At 37.6% G+C, this 19,855-nt stretch overlaps 1 protein-coding gene and 1 pseudogene across 2 annotated transcripts in view; one reads left to right on the top strand and one right to left on the bottom strand.

Moving 5' to 3' along the window:
- MYO3B (myosin IIIB) overlaps positions 1 to 19,855 on the top strand; it is a 382,159-nt gene that overhangs the window by 236,155 nt on the left and 126,149 nt on the right. For both annotated transcript variants that reach the window (XM_088022122.1, XM_088022121.1), the window contains exon 25: positions 18,876 to 18,987. In XM_088022122.1, coding sequence (XP_087878248.1) covers positions 18,876 to 18,987 — 112 coding nt within the window. The remainder of the gene's footprint in view (positions 1 to 18,875; positions 18,988 to 19,855) is intronic.
- LOC114223981 (ras-related protein Rap-1b pseudogene) lies at positions 13,847 to 14,394 on the bottom strand (annotated as a pseudogene).

The raw sequence follows: 19,855 nt of genomic DNA, 5'->3' as shown, positions 1-19,855 counted from the left end.
GGAGTCCCACATCGGGCTCCCTGCTCGGCGGGGAGTCTGCTTCTCCCTCTGACCCTCTTCCCTCTCATGCTCTCTAGCTCCCATTCTCTCTCCCTCAAATAAATAAATAAAATCTTTAAAAATATATATATATATATTAGTTCAGGTATGTCACCAGGGACCTGAATATGCCTTCTGACCTCCTTTCATTCCTTTTTACCATCTTTACTATGTGGGTTGGCTTATAGTTTCATGGTCACAAGGGGGCTGCTGCCTCTCCAGACATCATGTCTTTATTCAAAGAAAGAAAGGGGCAAGATGAATGACTAAGCCAACCATATTTGTTCCACCCTTTATTAGAAAGGAAAACATTTTCCCAGAAGTCATTTCACATCTCATTGGCCTGAACAGAGTCATGTAATCATTCCTAGCTACAGAGAGGGGCTTAAAAAGTAGGGCACAGGCCTGGGACTGGGAATAATTTCACCCAAAGGATAGAAACTACTATTCTTTTAGGCAGGAAGAAGTGGGAATGGAAATGAGAGAGATGTTAATTATGCTTATCACAGAAAAGAAACCTCATGTTTATTAATTTAATGAAGGAGTAACTGAATAACTAAGAGGCTGAGTGAATTTGAATAAATACTTCCAGTTCCCCACAACCCACTCATTTCTTATTCCTTGCTACCCAGCTTCTTCCTCAAGATGGTAGTTGAAGAACTAGCAACAAGTACAGAAGTGCCTGAGTAAAAACAGGCAAGATACTGAAAGCCCTTTAATTCCATTGCTATGAAAGGTGCGTTTGCAATTTTAAGCCTGCAACAAATTCTTTTAGCTCTTGCAAAATGAACTGAATATCATCAGTTATCACTGTGAAAACTTCACCGGAGGACAGGGTCCTTGACTTTCCCTTACAGAGAGCCAAGGTTAGCACTGGCTCATAGGACGAATTGAGAGAAAAATCAACTCACAAAAGAATCCAGACATCTCAAGAAAGGCTGAAATCCAAGTTTCAATTTTCAAAGAATAAAGCTTCTACTTTTTTCTCTGAGTATTAAGCAGTGAATATGAAAGCACAAATCCTCCAAGAGCTAGGATGGTGATATCATGCCTTGTCTCTCACAGGACATTCCTGAATTTCTTTTGTTTTTACCTATAACTACATAGGTGAGAGCCTGACATAAAATAGATCTTAGTGTGCCATTCAGATAAACTAGTAGATTTGCAGCAAAGTGGACAGAATCTTCGATTCCCTGCAAATTGATTTGCATGGTAGTGGGGGACACAGTATGTGAATATGCAAGGAAGATAATGGGCAGCTTCAATGTTGTGAGTAAACATTGCAGACTCCTGTGAACAGTCTCTGCATTTATCCTCTAAGGGCAGCAATGAAGTGGTGGCATTCTCTGGAGGGGTCTCTAACAACTGCTGTCCTTGTATACTGTCATTACTGCCCATTGTTCTGTGTTTAATTGAGAGAATGGGTCAGCCACTCCTCCCCACCTGTATGTGTTCGTGCCTTTTCTGTAGGTGAGACCTTGGATGACTTCTCTCTCTTCACTCTTATATTTACCGTTTTTATAATCTTGGTTAGTGTACTAAATGAACAAACAAACTTTAAAAGTGCCTTTTATAATATCATTGAAAGACTCCAACAAGTAGCCTAGTCCAGCTTTGCATTTCAGAAATGAGGAGGCTGAGGCCAGAGAGATGAAGCAGCTTCTCTAAGGTCCCACCTCTCGGAGGTTGGCAGTATCAGTCTCTCAGAGAGGCAGTGACCACCTCTCTCTATTCTTAGGGGGCAGAATGGGCTCATATTGGCCTTGCCTGGGCTGTGGGTTCTTCCCAACTTGTCTAAGGCTGTAGATGATTCAAATCCCAAAACCCATTCTTTTAAAGTCCTGCCTTTCTCATGGAGCCCACATTGCTGACAGCTATCTTTCACTATTCAAGTATTGGAAAAATCCTTTCTATAGTTGATAGCTCTGCAAATTCAGCCTGAAATTTGTAGTGGTGACTTGAGAAGTTGAGACGAGAGGTAATAACAATCACACTCTTCTCCAAAGGTGCTGAGTGGAGTCAGTAATAATAACAAGCTGTCTTTCCTGATTTTTTTAATGTCTGCACTGTGGGCAGACTCATGAGCTAATTCAGTTATAGGAAACAACCCAGGAGGACATAGAAACACAGTGGGCAGTGGCCAATGCTGTGGCAACAGTGCAGGAAGAAATAGCAAAGGAAACCAAGAAGAAAGATGTTACGGAGGTCTTAGACAATATCGATGCAGTTGAGGAGCCCACCACTCTGGGCCTTTGGATCGGCTGCCTGGCTTACTCGGTGAAAATTAGTGGCTGAATTAAAACTCTATGTCCCTGATTGGAGGTTCCTTAAAACAATTTAGTGGGACTACGTTATGTTAGATAATGATAATGATGAAGCAGCAAAAACAAACAAGAATAAGGAAAATAATGAATTGAAAAGGAGAGAAGGTGGAAGAGGAGAAAGGAGAATGTGAGGAAACTTGGCACAGAGATGGCAAATGAGCACCACGTCTCTCTCTAGCCCCAGCTGCGGACCTGGCTCCTCAGCCAAGACACATGGCCTTCACAGCCCCGATGCGGCCCTGGAATTCCCCAACACGGTGCCCTAGGAAACCACTGCCCAGTCCATCAGCTGACCCACAGTTGACCTCATACCCATTCTAGCATGTTCTGTTCAGTTTACAATAAATATCTGCCCACCCCTGAGCAACGTGGTTTAGAGATGACTCAGAGGAAAGATTGCTAGCCACTTTTTCATATACATTTGGGTTGGGGAAGAGAAAAAAACATTTTTGTCAAAGGGAAGGAAGACAGGAGAGAGGGGTATTTATTAACCACCTGCTGATGGCAGGCTTCATCCTCGTGCTTTCAAACATCATCTCACTTGGGGATGTCTGGGTGGCACAGTCAGTTAAGTGTCTGACTCTTGATTTCAGCTCAGGTCATGTTCTCAGAGTCCTGAGATCTAACCCCGCATCAGGATCCAAGCTCACAGGGAGTCTGCTTGGGATTCTCCCTCTCCTTCTGCCCTCCCCCGCCACATGCTCTCTCACTCGCTCACTCTCTAAAATAAATCCTGCTTATAAAAAAAAAGACATCATCCTTATTTAACACTGGTAATAGCCCCCCAAATACATGAAATTATTTCAGTTTTACAAATGAGGAAACTGGCTCAAAATCACACAGATAATGTGTTATAGAGTCAGGATATGAAATAAGAGTCTACCTTATTCCTGGGCGGCTGGGTGGCTCGGTTGGGTGTCTATCTTCAGCTGGGGTTGTGATCTTGGGGTTCTGGGATCGAGTCCTGCATCGGGCTCCCTTCTCAGCAAGGAGGCTGCTTCTCCCTCTGCCCCATCCCCCTGCTTGTGCTTGCACTTGCGCTCTCTGTCTCTGAAATAAAATCTTAAAAAGTCTACCTGATTCCAAAGTCCATCTTCAAAATATTTAAATGAAACAATTGAACACAACCCAAATATTCACTGTGAAATCAGTCTGTAGAATTCAATTGAAAAAAATTAATAATTTTACTAGCTATAAATAGATCAGTTTAAAGTTTAACTTTCTATTACAAATTTGTGAATAAACTCAGCCTCAATCTTGAGTTCCCACTTTTTTTTTCTTTAGAAGGCCTCCCATTTAATGCTTATGTGGAGGCGGCAGCAGCATCAGAAACATTTCTTAAGCACCTATTGTGTGTGCTGAGTGCTGTAGTAATATTGAATTAGAAGGAATTTACAATCTCAGGACTTCCACGACTTCTTATCCCAAAGCCCAAATTTAGGAGTCTTCCTAAGAATATAATGGATATAATGGCTTTTTTTTTTGTAGCAGATGGTGGCCAGCTGTTCTGTCTTTACTGAAGACCAAACACGGAGGGAAAAAATTAAAGGGGCTTATGGTAAATATAAGAAAGAACTTAAAAAACTAAAACTGGATTTTCATACACACTAAAGGGAAATGGGCAATTGGGGGTAATTATCAAATTATCCAAGCCAGAACAGCTCAGTTCCCTCCATTATCGACCTAAGAGAAAATTATTTATATGGGTTGAATTGTTCCGATAATTGCCCTGTATTTTGGATATCTGAGTAGACAGTCTGGGTGGTCACTAATGTTGATTGAGGGCTCCCTCAAGGAATATTTTTAAATAAGAAAAGGGTTGATACTTTTTGCTGCCTGATTGGGGATGTATCTACTTAGATGTAAGTAATATAATCAAATTAGTAGATACATGATTCTTTGACCAGGATATAGGCACATTGTAATTAAAATTTAAAAAATTTGTACTTAATATTTGAAATTAACTTTTAACTGCAAAAATAATGTGTGAATACCTTTTCCTGTAAAATTTTTAAATATTACATATAAGTCTAATGTCTTTCTTTCTGCATCCCAAATTCCATTTCCCAGTATCCTGCTTGCATCATGGCCCCTCCCTACGTAGTTACTGTTATTCTTGGTAGTGTTAGCCTTTCAGAATACACATATATGTGCATACACACACAGAGGGGGAAGAAAGAGAGAGATCAAGAAAGAGGAAAAAACCCTACATTTTTAGCTTAACTAGAATCACATATTTTACACCATTTGCCAACTTCCTTTTCTATTTAACAATATGTATTAGAGATAAATCTATGTTGTTCCATAGCTCCAGTGCATTCTTTTTTAACTCCCTCTTTAAAATTAAAATTTAAAATTTAACTCCCTCATGTAGCCATTTTTCTATTGGTGGATATTGACATTGTGTCCAGTTGTTTGCCAGCAATGCTCAGTCTTACATATTAAACTTGTGTTGAGAATTTCTTTAGGATGGATTTTGCAATTAATTGACCTTTTAGGGGAAAGTGATGTATTCCAGAAAGTCATTTGGTCGAAACAAAGAGAAAAGACCATGAAGAGACATAGGAGCCAGTTTCTTTCCTCAGATGGGTTGTGTCATTGTAGGCAAGTCGCTTCACTTCCCTGGGATTCTGTTTGTCTAATAAGTCAGTGGTTCTTCAACTTTCTCATGTGTAAGAATCTCCTGAGGCCTTGTTAAGACAGAGATTGCTGAGCCTTACCTGCAGAGTTTTTGATTAGTAGGGGGCATGTGTGCAGGTTTTCAGGTGATTCTGATACTACTGATCAGGAGACTACTCAGAGAACCATTGTTCAGGTATGTTGAGAATATCCTGTGAAAGAGATCATAGTTGAAATTCTAAGAGCCCCAAACAGAATGCCTAGGGAAATTTTAAGTCTTCCAATTTATCCAGATACAATGATAATAACCTGAGACTTGCTACAGTAACAGTATAGTGTTGATGATACACATCAGTTTTAAAATCACAGAAGCAATTCTTTAGGCCAAGAGACAAGTCAACGTAGCATCTTTATTGGAAGTAGACTTAAAGGACCATCTAGTTCAAGTACCTAGCTAAAACTAGAATTCCTTTGGCAATATTCTTGACCTTGTCCATCCACATCCCCACTTCCCATTGAACAGTTCCAGGGTCTAGGAATTCACTCTCTGACTCTGGAGGCAACCTATTTTGTGTTTTTAAATGTCTGATAACAGCCTTGTCCTTCCTAACCTTGACCAAAATCATCATCTCTGCATCCAACCCAGTTCTACACTCTGGGCTTTAGAGAACAAATCAGCTCCTATCTATTTGGTAACAGTCAGTTATCATGTTCCCCTAAGTCAGCAGTTCTCAAACCCTGTGGTGCGTCAAAATCACGATAGGAGCTTATTAAAATATAGATTCCTGGACCCCAACTGTAGAGCTTCTGATTTCCTGTCTGGAGTATGATCTGGGAATCCACATCTTTTATGAAATCTCCAAGTAGATCTGATATAGGTGGTCTGACATAGTTGAAGAGACAAATGGGGTTCAGGACACGCTTCCACAAAATATGACACCTTGGCCTATTGAATATTTCAAGCTGAAGGGATTTGAGAAATGACATGAGCAGGAAGGATTTTCTGTCCTTTCTCTGAAGCAGGTCATATAACCCTCATGTGAGAGGTGCCCTCCCTTTACCAGGAAGAAAGAAACATCCTCATTTCTGAAGACAATGGATACAGAGAGGGATCCACATGACCAGGTCTTGCTAAGTTCCCCCAGTTTACCACACTTTACTCCTATCTTTATCCTGTCACCTCTTTCTGTGACTCTCCACTCTTCATCACATCTAGCATTCAAACACTCCAGTTTAGCCATTTCTTCAGGTCTTCATTTCCTTATGAAGGCTCCTGTGTCATGTAAAATTTCTATTACATGACTGTGTAATTTTTTACACAGCTTTTTCCTGGTAATCTGGCTTTGGCAATCTAATTTTTAGACCCAGCCAGAGACTCAAGGGTCTAGGACAACTTCTTTCCTTTCTTGTAAGACCCAGTTAGGTCTTTTTGTCGAAGCTCAATGCCCCCAACGTCTTCCAACAGTTCTTCATATGACACAGCTTATGTTCCCTCACTGTCCTGGCTGCTAAAGGCTACCTGCCAAAATACACTACAAAATATACCCATTAACCCCCCTCCCCCATCCTGACTTCCTGTTCTTCATAGCACTTATCCCTACCCAATGATGCTCTTATGTACTTGTTTAATATTATCTCCCTGATTAGAATATAAGTTTCGTGAGGGCAGGGGAATTGTCCACCTTGCTTACTCATGACATTCCATTATTTCCATCAGTCCTTGGCACATTAGCTGATCCTAAATAAAGTTTTGTTTAATGAACAAATGAGTAGAATGGGAAGGAAAAGCCAATTTAATTTAGAGACTGAAACTATACAGAATGAATGACTCATCCTAAAGGAAAGTATTTGCTTAAGGTTTTTAGAAAAAGAATAAAAATGTTTGTATAATCTTTAAAAAAAATCTCATTATTGACTCAAGGCTGTGGCAAATCTTTTAGTAGTACAGATATTTTGCAAGCCTTTGAATATAAAACAAACTGGAAGGATGAGTCAATGCAGGGCTCATTCATTATAGGTTGAGATTTCAAAAGCATCTTTAAAAGGTGCATAGCCTTCCCAAACAATGTAAAAATGCAGAAACAGAATGACCAAGGTGAGAAGTGCAAATTTTAAATGTCAGGTGTTACAAAAATGTAAGCAGTCTTCAATGCGTATATAATTTTTATCTAACATAGATAACTCTTAGCTCTTTCTCTCTCTCCTCTCCCCTTGTAGGACTATGGGTAATCGTTAGGAAAACATAGAGAAATTAAATTCATTGTATATATTGTCTATTGTCAGAGGACTTCAGTGAAAACAAAAGGAAAATTTCAACTTCACTAGTAATTAAGGAAACACACATTAAAACCACAATTAAATATCATTTGATACCTATTGGCAATAATCAGTAAATCGATTAATTCCTTGGATTGGCATGAATAGAGAGCAACAAGACTCAGGCTCTACTGGTGAGGTATATATCTGTGTGATCACTTTGGAAACATTTTGAGTTTTTTAGTAAACTCCGACATGACCGTATTGCACTAACCAATGTTTCCACTTCAGAGGTTTTTAAGTAGAAAAGTGGCAGTGTTTCTGAGCCACTAGACCTTTTAGGATTGTTCGGTAGCACTGGATCTACCTAAGTGTGATGACTTCCTGTCTCAACCTGCCTATGGGTTTGTGCTCCTTTGGGTCAAATGTCTACAGCCTAAGTTTTTGTATTTCTTTCTTCCTCTTGTTAAAAGATAATTTCCAGAAGGTAACATCATGACTCACATACAGATATAAAGATGAATGTATTTAAAGAATTTATTTTATTCATATGATATCAAGCAGATATTATCATTGGTTCAAAGGATAAGTTAAAACAGCACAAGCTTAAATGAAGTAAAAGAATGTTGAGGTGAATTGCAAACGGAGACAAAACTGGGTTTTCCACAGTGGAAAGTAAAATCATCACCAGACTAGATAGAGTTTACGTATCTATCAATTACCTATAATTTACAAAGAGTTGCCAACTAGCTCACAGAAGATGAAGAGGGCTAGAATCTGATAACCCAGAAGGGTGTGCTAAAGATGGTATACATAGTTTTCCACTGAAGTACCAATGCCTTACTGATAACACTAGTCCAAATAGAATATATTTGGATCCCCCACACATGTATCAAGGAGCACTTGACAGCTGGTATTCAGATGTAGGAAATCACTTCTCCTAAGTCAAAAGCCCAGTATTCCAGATTGCTATAGACACAAGTTCCAATGAGCTGAAAAGTGCTAGAGTATCAAAAGTCCCTGTTAGAAAGTCAAAGAAACTACCAGGTATACAGTAAGAGCTAAGGGTAGATGCAGGTTACGAATGTAAAGAAACCTAAATTTGGAGTTAAAAGACATGGGCAAGCCTCAGGCCTCCACTTACTAATCTGTGACCTTGAGCCAGTTCCTTCTGTCTGGCTTTCTCTTTTCTACAAAACAAGGATTTTTATTGATGACTCTAAGTTCCCTTCAGGATCTAAATGTTTATTAGAGGAGCAAGCCAGTCCCTTCCACAGATGGCCCTGTGGGAGTGCCTAGGCATGGGGAGTTTTGACACAGGGTAGGGCACATCTGTTTGTGAACATGAGGAAGAACAGCTAGATTTGGGTGGTCCTAGATCCTTAGTGTGCAGTGCCGAAGCCCCAGCATCTGTGAGAAACTTGGAAAGTTCAGTGACAAAGGGAGAAGAAATGTTAGGAAGAAAGTTACTAAAGAACAACCTGCACCATTATAGGAAATGTGTCACCAAGGTTGGCTCTGTCTCTACTCAGTGTGGGAACCAGTACTGTATTAGTCAGGGTTCTCCAGAGAAATAGAATCAATAGGGTGTGTGTGTGTGTGTGTGTGTGTGTGTGTGTGTACACTGAAAGAAAGGGACTTATATTAAGGAATTGGCTCATGCAGTTGTGGGGGCTGGCAAGTCCAGACTCTGCAGGGCAGGCTGGTAGGCTAGAAATTCCAGTAGGAATTGATGTTGTGATCTTGTGTCCAAAGGCAGTCTGGAGGTAGTATCCTTTCCTTCTCAGGGGAGCACAGTCATTCTTCGTAAGGCTTTCAACTGATTGGATGAGGCCCACCCACATTATGGAGGTAGTCCGCTTTACTCAAATATTAACAATATTTTTCTGACTTACAAACATAGCATCTTTGTCCATTTACTTAGGTTGTCTTTAATTTTTCTTAGCCAATATTTTGTAGTTTTCAGTGCACAGGTCTTGCACATTTTTTCTCAGATTTATCCCTATTATTTCACATTTGTAATACATTATAAATGTTTTTAAAATTTCAATTTCTAATTGTATATAGAAATACAATAATTTCTGTATACTGATTTTTATCTTACAACTTTGCTAAACTCACTTATTAGTTCTGATACAGGTTTTTTTGTAGATACCATTGGATTTTTTACATAGACAATTGTGTCATCTTCAAATTAAGATAGTTCTATTCATTTTTAATACAGATGCCTTTTCTTTCTCTCTCTGATCCTCTTGCACTGGCTAGAATCTCTGGTATAATGTGGAAGTTGCAAGAGTGGACATCCTTGCCTTTTTCCTAATCTTTGGGGAATAAGTGTTCAGTCATTCACCATTAAATATGTTAGGTTTTTCATAGAGCTATTAATATGAGGTTGAGGAGGTTTTCTTGTATAAACCTTTTGACAAGTTTTTTTCTTTTAAAAATAGGATTAGATGTTTGATTTTGTCAAATGCTTTTCCTCATTTATTAAGATCATGCTTTTTTCCTTTAGCTTGTTAATATGACATAAAGTTGTCCATTATTATCCCTTTAATATTTATAGAATGTATATAATATCACAAAATATGTGATATTATATAATTTGTATCTTCTTTCTTTTCTTTTGCCCCCCCCCCCCGGATATATAGCCAGAAGTTTACCAGTTTTGACCTTCTCAAAGAACTGCTTTTAGTTTAATTCATTGTTTGCCTATTTTCTGCTTCATTGATTTTTCATTCTGATACTTATTGTGTCTTTTCTTCTTTGGGCTTAATTTGCTCTTTTTCTAATGAGCTGAGCTCATGTCTCTGAGAACATTCTTTTTTTCTATTATAGGTGTTGGTGGTATAATTTTCTAAGTACTACTTTAGCAGTATCCCATAAGTTGTTTTTTTTTTTAAGGTTTTATTTATTTATTTGGAAGAGGATGAGAGAGAGAGCGAGCACATGACAGGGGGGAGGGTCAGAGGGAGAAGCAGACTCCCTGCTGAGCAGGGAGCCTGATGTGGGACTCAATCCTGGGACTCCAGGATCATGACCTGAGCCAAAGGCAGTCACTTAACCAACTGAGCCACCCAGGCGTCCCAGTATCCCATAAGTTTTAATAGATTGTTTTCACTTTCATTTGATCAAGAGTACTTCTTAATTTCTCTTTTAATTTCTTTTTGACCTATGGGGTATTTAGAAGTATGCTCATAAATATTTGGGGATTTTCCAGATATCTTCCTGTTGTTGATTTTTAATTTAATTCTGATCTGATCAGAGAACATACTTTGTGTGATTTGAACACTTAATTTATTAAGTCATGTTTTATGGCCCAGATATGTCCTATTATAGTAAATGTTTCTATTCGCAATTGGAAAGAATATATATTCTGTTTTTGTTGGCTGGAATGTTCTAGAAATTTCCAGTCGGTCAAGTTTGTTGTTTAAGACTTCTGTATCCTTGATGATTTTTTTGCCTACTTATTCTGGTAATTATTGGGGAGGGTATTGAACTTTCTGAGGATAATTGTGGATTTGTATATTTCTCCTTGCAAATCAGTTTTAGCTTCATGTTATTAGGTACAAAAATGCTTAGGATTCCTAAGTTCTTTTGATGGATTGACCCTTTTATCACTATGAAATAAATATCTTTATCCCTGGTAATATTTTTTGCTCTGAAATCTACTTTGATGTTAATATAGTCAGTTTATATAGTTATAATTTGTGTATATATATATATATTTGTATTGTTGATATTAATATAGTCAGTTACTATAGTTTTAATATTTAAGTGTTAGTATGGCATATCTTTTTCTTTTACTTTGAACTTATTTGTGTCTTTATATTTGTGTATTTTTTGGAAGCAGCATATAGTTTACACTTTGCTTTTTTATTCAGTCTGATAATTTCCACCTTTAAATTGGGGTGTTTTGACCATTTATATTTAACATGATTTGTTTGGCTAGGTCCAGTCTATCATTTTGCTATTCATTTCCCAAACACATTTGTCTTATATGTTCTTTGTTTCCTTCTTCTTCTTCTAATTCTTTTTATTTTATTTTATTTTATTTTATTTTATTTTAAGTAGGCTCCACACCCAGTGTGGGGCTTGAACTTATGACCCCAAGATTAAATGTTGCACACTCCACCAACTGAGCCAGCCAGGCACCCCCTTCTTCTAACTCTTTTGGATTTTTGAGTGTTTTGTATGATTTCATTTTGTCTTCTTTGTTGACCTATTAGCTGTAGCTCTTTTATTATTTTGGGGCTTGCTTTATGATTTACAATATACATTTTCAACTTATGCTAACCTACCTTCAAGTAGTATTATATCACTTCATAAATAGTATGAGAATCTTACAGTAGTTTACTTCCATTTCCTTCTTCCTGGCCTTTATTGTTATGTTTATGCTATTTATGTTACATTGTCACATGTTTCACTTATCTATATGTTATAAACATCATAATACATTGTTGTTAATTTTGTTTCAACAGTTAAGTATATTTTTAAAAGATTTAAATAATACAAAATTTCTTCAATATTTAACAACATAGTTATTTTCTGGTACTCTTCATTTTTTAATGTAGATCCATATTTCCATCTGGTGTTATTTTCCTTCTTCATAAAGGACTTCATTTAACATTTCTTACAGGGTGCCTGGGTGGCTCAGTTGGTTAAACGGCCGACCCTTGGTTTCAGCTCAGGTCATGATCTCGGGGTTGTGAGGTCAAGCCCTGCGTGGAGCCCTGTGTCAGGCTCCACACACAGCAAGGGGTCTGCTTGAGATTCTCTCTTTCTCCCTCTCCCCCTCCCCCTGCACGCGGACATTCTCTCTCTAAAGTAAAAATAAATAAAATCTTTTAAAAAATTTTCTTATAATGCAGATCATCTGGTGATGACTTTTCTCAGCTTTTGTATGTCTGAAAAAATTCTTTATTTTGCCTTTCTTTTTGAAAAATATTTTCCTGAGTATAGAATTCTTTCTCTTTTAATTCTTTAAAGATTTTGCTCCATTGTCTTCTCACTTGCATTGTTTCTGTTGAGGATTCTAATGTCATATTTATCTTTGTTCCTCTATATGTAACTCATCTTTTTTCTTTGGTTGCTTTTAAGATTTTCTCTTTATGACTGTTCTTGAGCAATTTGATTATGAAGCCTTTGGTGTAGTTTCCTCCAAGTTTTTTTGTTTGTATGCTTGGACTTAGATCTGTTAATTTGTAGTTTTCATCAAATTTGGAAAAATTTTAACCATAATTTCTTCAAATATTTTTTCTGTGCCCTTCTTTTTTCCCCTCTTCAGGGACTCTAATTTCATGTATTGAGGCCACTTGAAGTTGTCCAACAGTTCACTAATGCTTGTTTTATGTTTTTTTAATTTATTGTTTTACATGGCAATCCAAATTTATTGAACTACTGATGCTCAGTTATACAGAATTGCACCACTTTAATTAAGGCTTTCAGTTTACACTTGGCTACCTCAAAGTAGTTGTAACATTAGGTTGGTTAATTTAAATACTGTGACTCACAGTATTTAAAACACACAATCTTTACACCCAAACGGTTAATGCATACAAAGCAACAAGGCATTGTTAAATAAAACAGCAGTAGTTACTACAACTTAATCACACATGATTAAAATTACTTGCCACATTCACATCCACAGTACTTTTCCACAAATTAACATTTCAACCAAAACATTACACCTGTGAAACAATCACTAACAGGCAGAAATACTAAACCTGTATATTTGGTATTGCAAATACACTTATGCATGAGCAAGCAAGGGATTCACAGTGTGAATCTACAGCTGCAGAAGCCTGAAAATGATTTACAAAAATTGTTAAATCATTAAAAAATTGTTTGAAAATATACACTTCTTGTTGCAGACCGCCACTGTACACACAACTATAAACATTGTTCCCTATGTAAACAAAAAAGGAAACATAATAGACGATTTGACAAGTCTGGACATTTCCTGCCCAACAGATATTAAAAGCAGTATCTTTAATTTAGACATATACTGAAAGGACTATCATATTTTAAAGACAAGATCACTGTCTCCACGGGTTTTTTTTTTAATTAAAAAAACTTTATAGCTGTGTCAATCAAAGTGCTTATTTGTACAATACAATGATAATGACCTTGAATCTCTTTTAAAAAAATTACAATAAGCTACAAGTATCAAAGAAGCAAAGTTATCTGGAGTAGTCTATATAGGAGCTCTTTGGACTTTATTATGCTAAAACAGTGGTGCTTTTAGGATTTACATTATTGTACTCCCCAATACAAAGTATGGGGCATGTTAAAGTATACAGTACACCATTTTCATACATGTACAACATAGGTGGATGAAAAACGTCTCAGCAATAATACTGGATTGTAGCCTCTAGTTTTACCAGCTGCATACTCTAGGACTATTATATAAGTTAAAATCTTTCTTGTGATACTGGAAAGTGATTAAAATGCGCAAACTGATGTAGTAGCTTTCATCTGCCTCCTAAAGGGTCCCACCACAGAAAGTCCATTTAAGATGTTGGTAGGTTTAACAAAGTTGGAATGTTGGCACGATTGAAGTGGGCAACAGCTCTTCAGACCTGGCTCAGAGCTACAATGTATTTAATATATTAAAGCAGCTGTCCTGTTGACTTTTTGCAGGCCTTCCCAGGCACTGGAGTTTTTCTGTTAATTTGCCACACTAGGTCATAAAAGATCTCATTAACATTTATTTTTGATTTTGCAGAAGATTCTACGAATGCACAGTTGTTCATTGTCTTGCTAGATTTTGACCTTGTTCCTTTCCTACAACTCTTTCATCTTCCAAGTTACACTTATTACCAACCAGAATCATTGGAACATCATCAGTGTCTTTAACTTGAAGAATTTGCTCTCTCAGATCTTGTAAATCATTAAATGTGAACTGTGCTGTGATGGAATAAACTAATGCAAAGCCTTGTCCATTTTTCATGTATAAATCTCTCACTGCAGTAAATTGTTCAGTTCCTGCAGTATCCAAGATTTCAAGCATACACTGTTGTCCATGTACTTCAATTTGCTTTCTGTAAGAATCTTCTCTCTTAGGATCATATTTTTCAACAAAAATTCCTTGAACAAACTGTACAGACACAGCAGATTTTCCAACGCCTCCTGAGCCAACTAGCTTATACTCACGCATGGTGCAGACTTGTCACAAGCTAGTACTCTCAGCTGTCACCGGGCTCCCACAGCCCGTGTTGCCCCAAGCCTCGTGCTCCCTCCGGATTGCTGCTCAGGCGCCAGGGTGGTCCTGCCACTGCTGCCATCACCGCCATCCCAGCTCTCTTTTTATTTTTTTAATTATTTTTTTCTTCTGTGTTTCATTTTGTATAGTTTCTATTGTCATGTTTTCAAGTTTACTAATCTTTTTTTCTCTCAGTATCTCAATTCTGCCAATTCTATTCTGTGTGTGCGTGTGTGTATATATGTGTATATAGACAAAATACATATATATATATATACATAAATATATATATATTTTTTTTTTTTTTTGTCTGAGACATTGTAGTTTTCATTTCCAAAAATTCTGGTTGGGTCTTTTTTGTATATCTGTGTCTCCATTTAACTTCTTGAACATATGGAATACTGTTCAAATAAGTGTTTTAATGTTCTTCTCTATTAATTTTATTATCTGTGTTACTTCTGGATCCATTTCAATTAGTTGACTTTCTCCTCATTATGGGTCATATTTTCCTGCGTGCCTGATAATCTTTGACTGGATGCTGGCATTGTCAGTTTTATCTTTTTGTGTGCTGGATATTTTTGTATTCCTATAAATATCTTTGTGCTTTGTTCTGGGATAAAGTTAAATTACCGGCATACTTTGTTTTATTGCACTTTGCTTTATTGTGCTTCACAGATTCTTACAAACTGAAGGTTTATGGCAACCCTTCCTCAAGTTTAAGTCCATTGGTGCCATTCTAACAGTATTTGCTCACTCTGTGTCACTGTGTCACATTTGGGTAATTCTCACAATATTTCAAACTTTTCCATTATTATTATTATGATATTTGTTACAGTAATCTGTGATCAGTAATCACAACTTGGTGAATGTTCAGATGATGGTTAACATTTTTTAGCAATAAAGTATTTTAAAGTATGTACTTTGTTTAGACATAATGCTATTACACATTTAGTAGACCACAGAATAGTGATCTATAAGTTTCATATGAACCAGGAAACCAAAAAGTTCATTTGACTTACCTAATTGAAATAATTGATTTATTGCAGTAATCTGGAACTGAACCCATAAGTATCTCCACAGGTATGCCTGTATTGGAAACAGTTTCATCCTTTTCGATCTTGTTTTTAAGATCTGTTAGGTAAAAGCAGAGCCATGTTTAGGGCTAATATTTCCTCACTACTGAAGCAAGACACTTCTGAGTACTCTATCCAATGTCCTATGAGTTAGGAGTTTAATCAGTCTGGCTGGTAGAAACACATTATTCCCAGCCCTCTCTGAGCATCAGGCACTAGTTCCTTTAATCTTCTTAGATGGTTCTTTCCACAGCCTTGGGTAGTTTCCTCCCATGCATGTGCCAATCAGTACTCTGCTGAGTACCCAAGAGGCCTTCCGCAGATGTTCAGGGTTCTTTGTAGCTCTCTGCTGGTATTCTATCCTATATGCTCTAGCTGCCTTGGTGTCTCCCAACACATGGGGGTAGGCTTTGAAATACAACTGGTCAGATGTAATCCCTCAGTTCTGCCCACATTGCTCCTGGAAGAGTTCAAGTCTAGCTCTTTACAGGAAAGAAAATAACCTCACTGGAAGCTGATCAGGAACATGCAAAAGTTCCAAAATGTCTATATTTCTTTTCTTTTGCATTTAAGGTTTCTTTCAGTACACCCAGAGCCCGTCTTGAATGAAGTCCAGGGACACTTTCCATCTCACTCCTTCTTTATAGTCCCCTCAGTCTTTTCTGCCTTTCTGCCCTCTCTGGAGGGTCCTGCTCTTTCTGAGGGAAGCCTAGAAATTCTTGGGGATTTTATAGGCTTTGTTCCTGGCTCCACCCTGGAAGGACAATGTTTGGCCATTATGGTTTCTTAGACATAAGTCTCTCACAGTTTTCTGAGTAGAACACAAATAAGATCAAAAAGCCTTCCTTTTGCTGATGTGGACCACGTCTCAAAAGACAACTTTGGTGTATTTAATAGTCTCTTGTTTCTTTACTCTGTCTTATCAAAGACTTTGCACTAAAGAGCATAAAAAAGGAGAAATGATGAAAAATAAAAGCACCCTTTTGCCTCAAAGGTACTATTCTTTTTTTTTTAAGATTTTATTTATTTATTTGAGAGAGAGGAGAGCTAGAGAGAGAAAGCACATGAGCAGGGGGGAGGGGCTGGGGGAGAGAGAGAAGCAGACTCCCTGCTGAGCAGGGAGCCCAATGCAGGGCTCCATTCCAGGACCCCGGGATCATGACCTGAGCCAAATGCAGCTGCTTAACCGACTGAGCCACCAGGGTGCCCTTCAAAGATGCTATTCTTCAAATTAAATAGTTTATATAGGCTTTGGAGATCAGCCTGAGAAATTCACCACCATTAATTTGGTGGGGATACACCTACATTCCAAGCAATAGCTTTTGCTGAGGACTTTCTGTAGAGAGCATGATTTTAATGTGAAAAAACCATTGTATCTAAATAGACAATAAAACTAAAAAAGACCAATTCTTCGCAAATTTTCAATTTTTTTAAGTAGAAAATTATTTTTATGTAGGCAAATTTATCAATCTTTTCTTTTTTGTTTCTCCCCCTTACATCAAAAACTAAACTTTATTAGCTGGATTCCTGTCAGTTTTTTGTTTGTTTGTTTGTTTGTTTTTAACCAATGACATGGAGGTCCGGCGACTTAAATAATCTTAGCCTTTGTCACTTACTTGTTGTCATCTTGAACAAGTCATTTCATCTCACCAAAAACAGTTTTCTACACCAGTAAAACGAAGATTTAATGTTCTAGAGAGCTTCTTTGTCGTGGTTTAAAAACGTGGCCACAAATTACTTGATACTCCTCCCTTTAAGAGGCGGAACTTAATTTCTCTCTCATTGAATGTGGTCTGGACTAAATGACTTACTTGAAATGGATAGAAGATGAAGGAAGTGATGGTATGTCACTTCTAGGCCTTGGTCATAAAAGGTATTGTGGATTTCCTCTTATGCTTTCTCTCTGGATCCCTGCTTCTGAGGGAAGCCATCTTCTATGTTATGAAGGTACTCAAGCAGTTCTCTGTAGGGGCCCATGTGTCAGGGAACTGAGGCCTCCTGCCAACAGCCAGTAAGAAACTGAGGCTTTCTACCATCAGTCAAGTGAGTGTACCATCTTGAAAATAAATCATGTGGCCCTAGTCAAGCCTTTAGATGACTGCAGCCCTGGCTGACATCTTGACTGTAATCTCATGAGAGACCCTGAGCCAGAATTACCCAGATAAATTGCTTCTAAATTCCCAACACTTACAAACTGTGAGATGACAGATGTTTGTTTTAAGACATTAAATTTTGGAGTAATTTGTTGTGTAGCAACAGAAAACGAATATATCCGTATATATATTATAACCTTACAGATACTTCCTGTTTATGATTCTGTAATTTAAATGTGGGAGGATGTATCTCTAGTTGCCTGTTGCTTTTACTAATAGTTTACAAACTGCTTAGCCTGTTATATTTTAAAACTCTTCCTTGAAGAGTCTGCATTCCATATGCCATTTTAGGCAGAAAACTAAATAACATATTTGAGTAGTGATATTTTCCAACTGGATATTTACTATTTTAATAGCTTATATATTTTAATGAGATGAGACCTTGGGAAAATTATCACTTTCCATAGAGTTCTAAAGCAGGCAAAAGCTCTTTGGTCTTTGGAGGGCCAACAGGAACTATGTAGACCCTTGCAGTGTGTTGTGTTAAGTACATTTTCCTAAGAGGGGCGCCTGGGTGGCTCAGTCGGTTAAGCGTCTGCCTTCAGCTTAGGTCATGACCCCAGGGTTTTGGGATGGAGCCCTGCATCGGGCTCCCTGCTCACCAGGGGGTCTGCTTCTCCCTCACCCTCTGCCCCTCCTCCCTACTTGTGTTCTCTCTTTCTCTCAAATAAATAAAATCTTTAAGAAAAAACAACAACAAAAAAAAACTCCCATACCTACTCTGTACCTCGAAATGGACATGTAGCTCAGCAGACTGATTCAGTAGTAATTAGGCTATGATCATTTTTGCTATCTACAAATTGCTTCAGAGGGGACTTTTCAAAGCAGAGTCAAAATTTATACAGTGGGATTACAAATTATTTTATAATAATGCTAACACATAAAATTATGACTTTTACTAGAAGGGCTGTCTAAATTTCAGTTTTCTTAAAGAATTAGATACTTTAATTCTGCATGCAAAATATGCCAAATATTCATTGAACATGAATTATAAAGCAATATTAAAAGGGAAATACACATAGCAGAAAATATAAAAGTAATTAAGAGCCAAGTTAATAAATTGTATACCTTTCACTACCTAGAATGCTAATATTGGTGCTCAAGAAATATTTACTATTAAAAAACAAGGCATGGCAGTGGGTCCAGAGCATATCCACTATACAATGAAATGATAGCTAAAAATTTTTTATTTTACTCTTTTATTTTGTAGGTATTATTATTTGGCATTCAAAGCACATGAAACACCTCTTGCCAGCAAAGAGAGCTGTGTTGCTATCTTGGAAAAATCCAGATTAGATCACTGGGTGCTGGGAAAAACAAAGGTAGTTTTTTCTTTTTTGTTCGATTGTCACCTGTGATGCTCTACTGTGTATCTTTGTCTCTTGTCAGTGATATGAATGGCTCTGTAAGTTGTGTGGCTTAGCAGACAAAACCCCAGCCTAACATTGATCTTTGCTGGTCTTGGGTCAGGAGTCCTAGGACCTCTGGACAAGAAGAGGAGGGTTTCCCTCCTATTCTGCATGTAGTTTGAGAGAACCACTTAGCATTTCTAGAATGAGAACTTTCAGTTTATTTAAAAATATCCCTTTTAAAATGTTGCTTATTCCAGCACCTCATGGAAATACACAAATCTTATTAATGACAGGAATGAGTATCTTTTACAGTTTTGTCCATTTTTTGTTAGACTCATGTGTTTTTTACTGTGTACCCTGATTAGTAGTCTCATCGTGTATAGCTCTTCATTTAGGGAACATCCCGTCCCTGACCCAGGTTTTTAGGATCCGTTCTGAATTGCCATACAAAGCCAGTCTTAGTCTGAGTGTAGATGGCAACACGGTTGCTCCTCAGCAGGAATTAGATCACTGCGGGTCATTTAGGTCGTTCTCCTTCCGAACTTCCATTGTTGGCTATGGATCAGTTCTGTTAGTTAGTGCCTCCATCAAAGGCTGTGGAGATAGATAGAATTCAAATTAAGAAAACAGAACTCCTGGCAGCTATAAAGCAGACTTGGAGAACATTTGGGATCTCCTAAATCCCATTAATCTCATCATCCGTTTGTATCAGTAATCAAGGATTGGCTTAACCTTAGAAGGGGTATTGTGTTTGCTCCCAAGAAGTCAGTAATGCTAGCATAAAGAAGTCACTGTAAACTTTATGTAGATAATGGTTTTAATGTTTTTAATAAGAATT

This window comes from Eumetopias jubatus, unplaced genomic scaffold (assembly GCF_037043125.1).
Source record: "Eumetopias jubatus isolate StellerSeaLion01/CBP00866 unplaced genomic scaffold, mEumJub1_p1.0 scaffold_3, whole genome shotgun sequence".
NCBI classification, from domain to species: Eukaryota; Metazoa; Chordata; class Mammalia; order Carnivora; family Otariidae; genus Eumetopias; species Eumetopias jubatus.
Note: the sequence above shows the minus strand (reverse complement) of the source record. Positions and strands in the feature narration are given on the sequence as shown.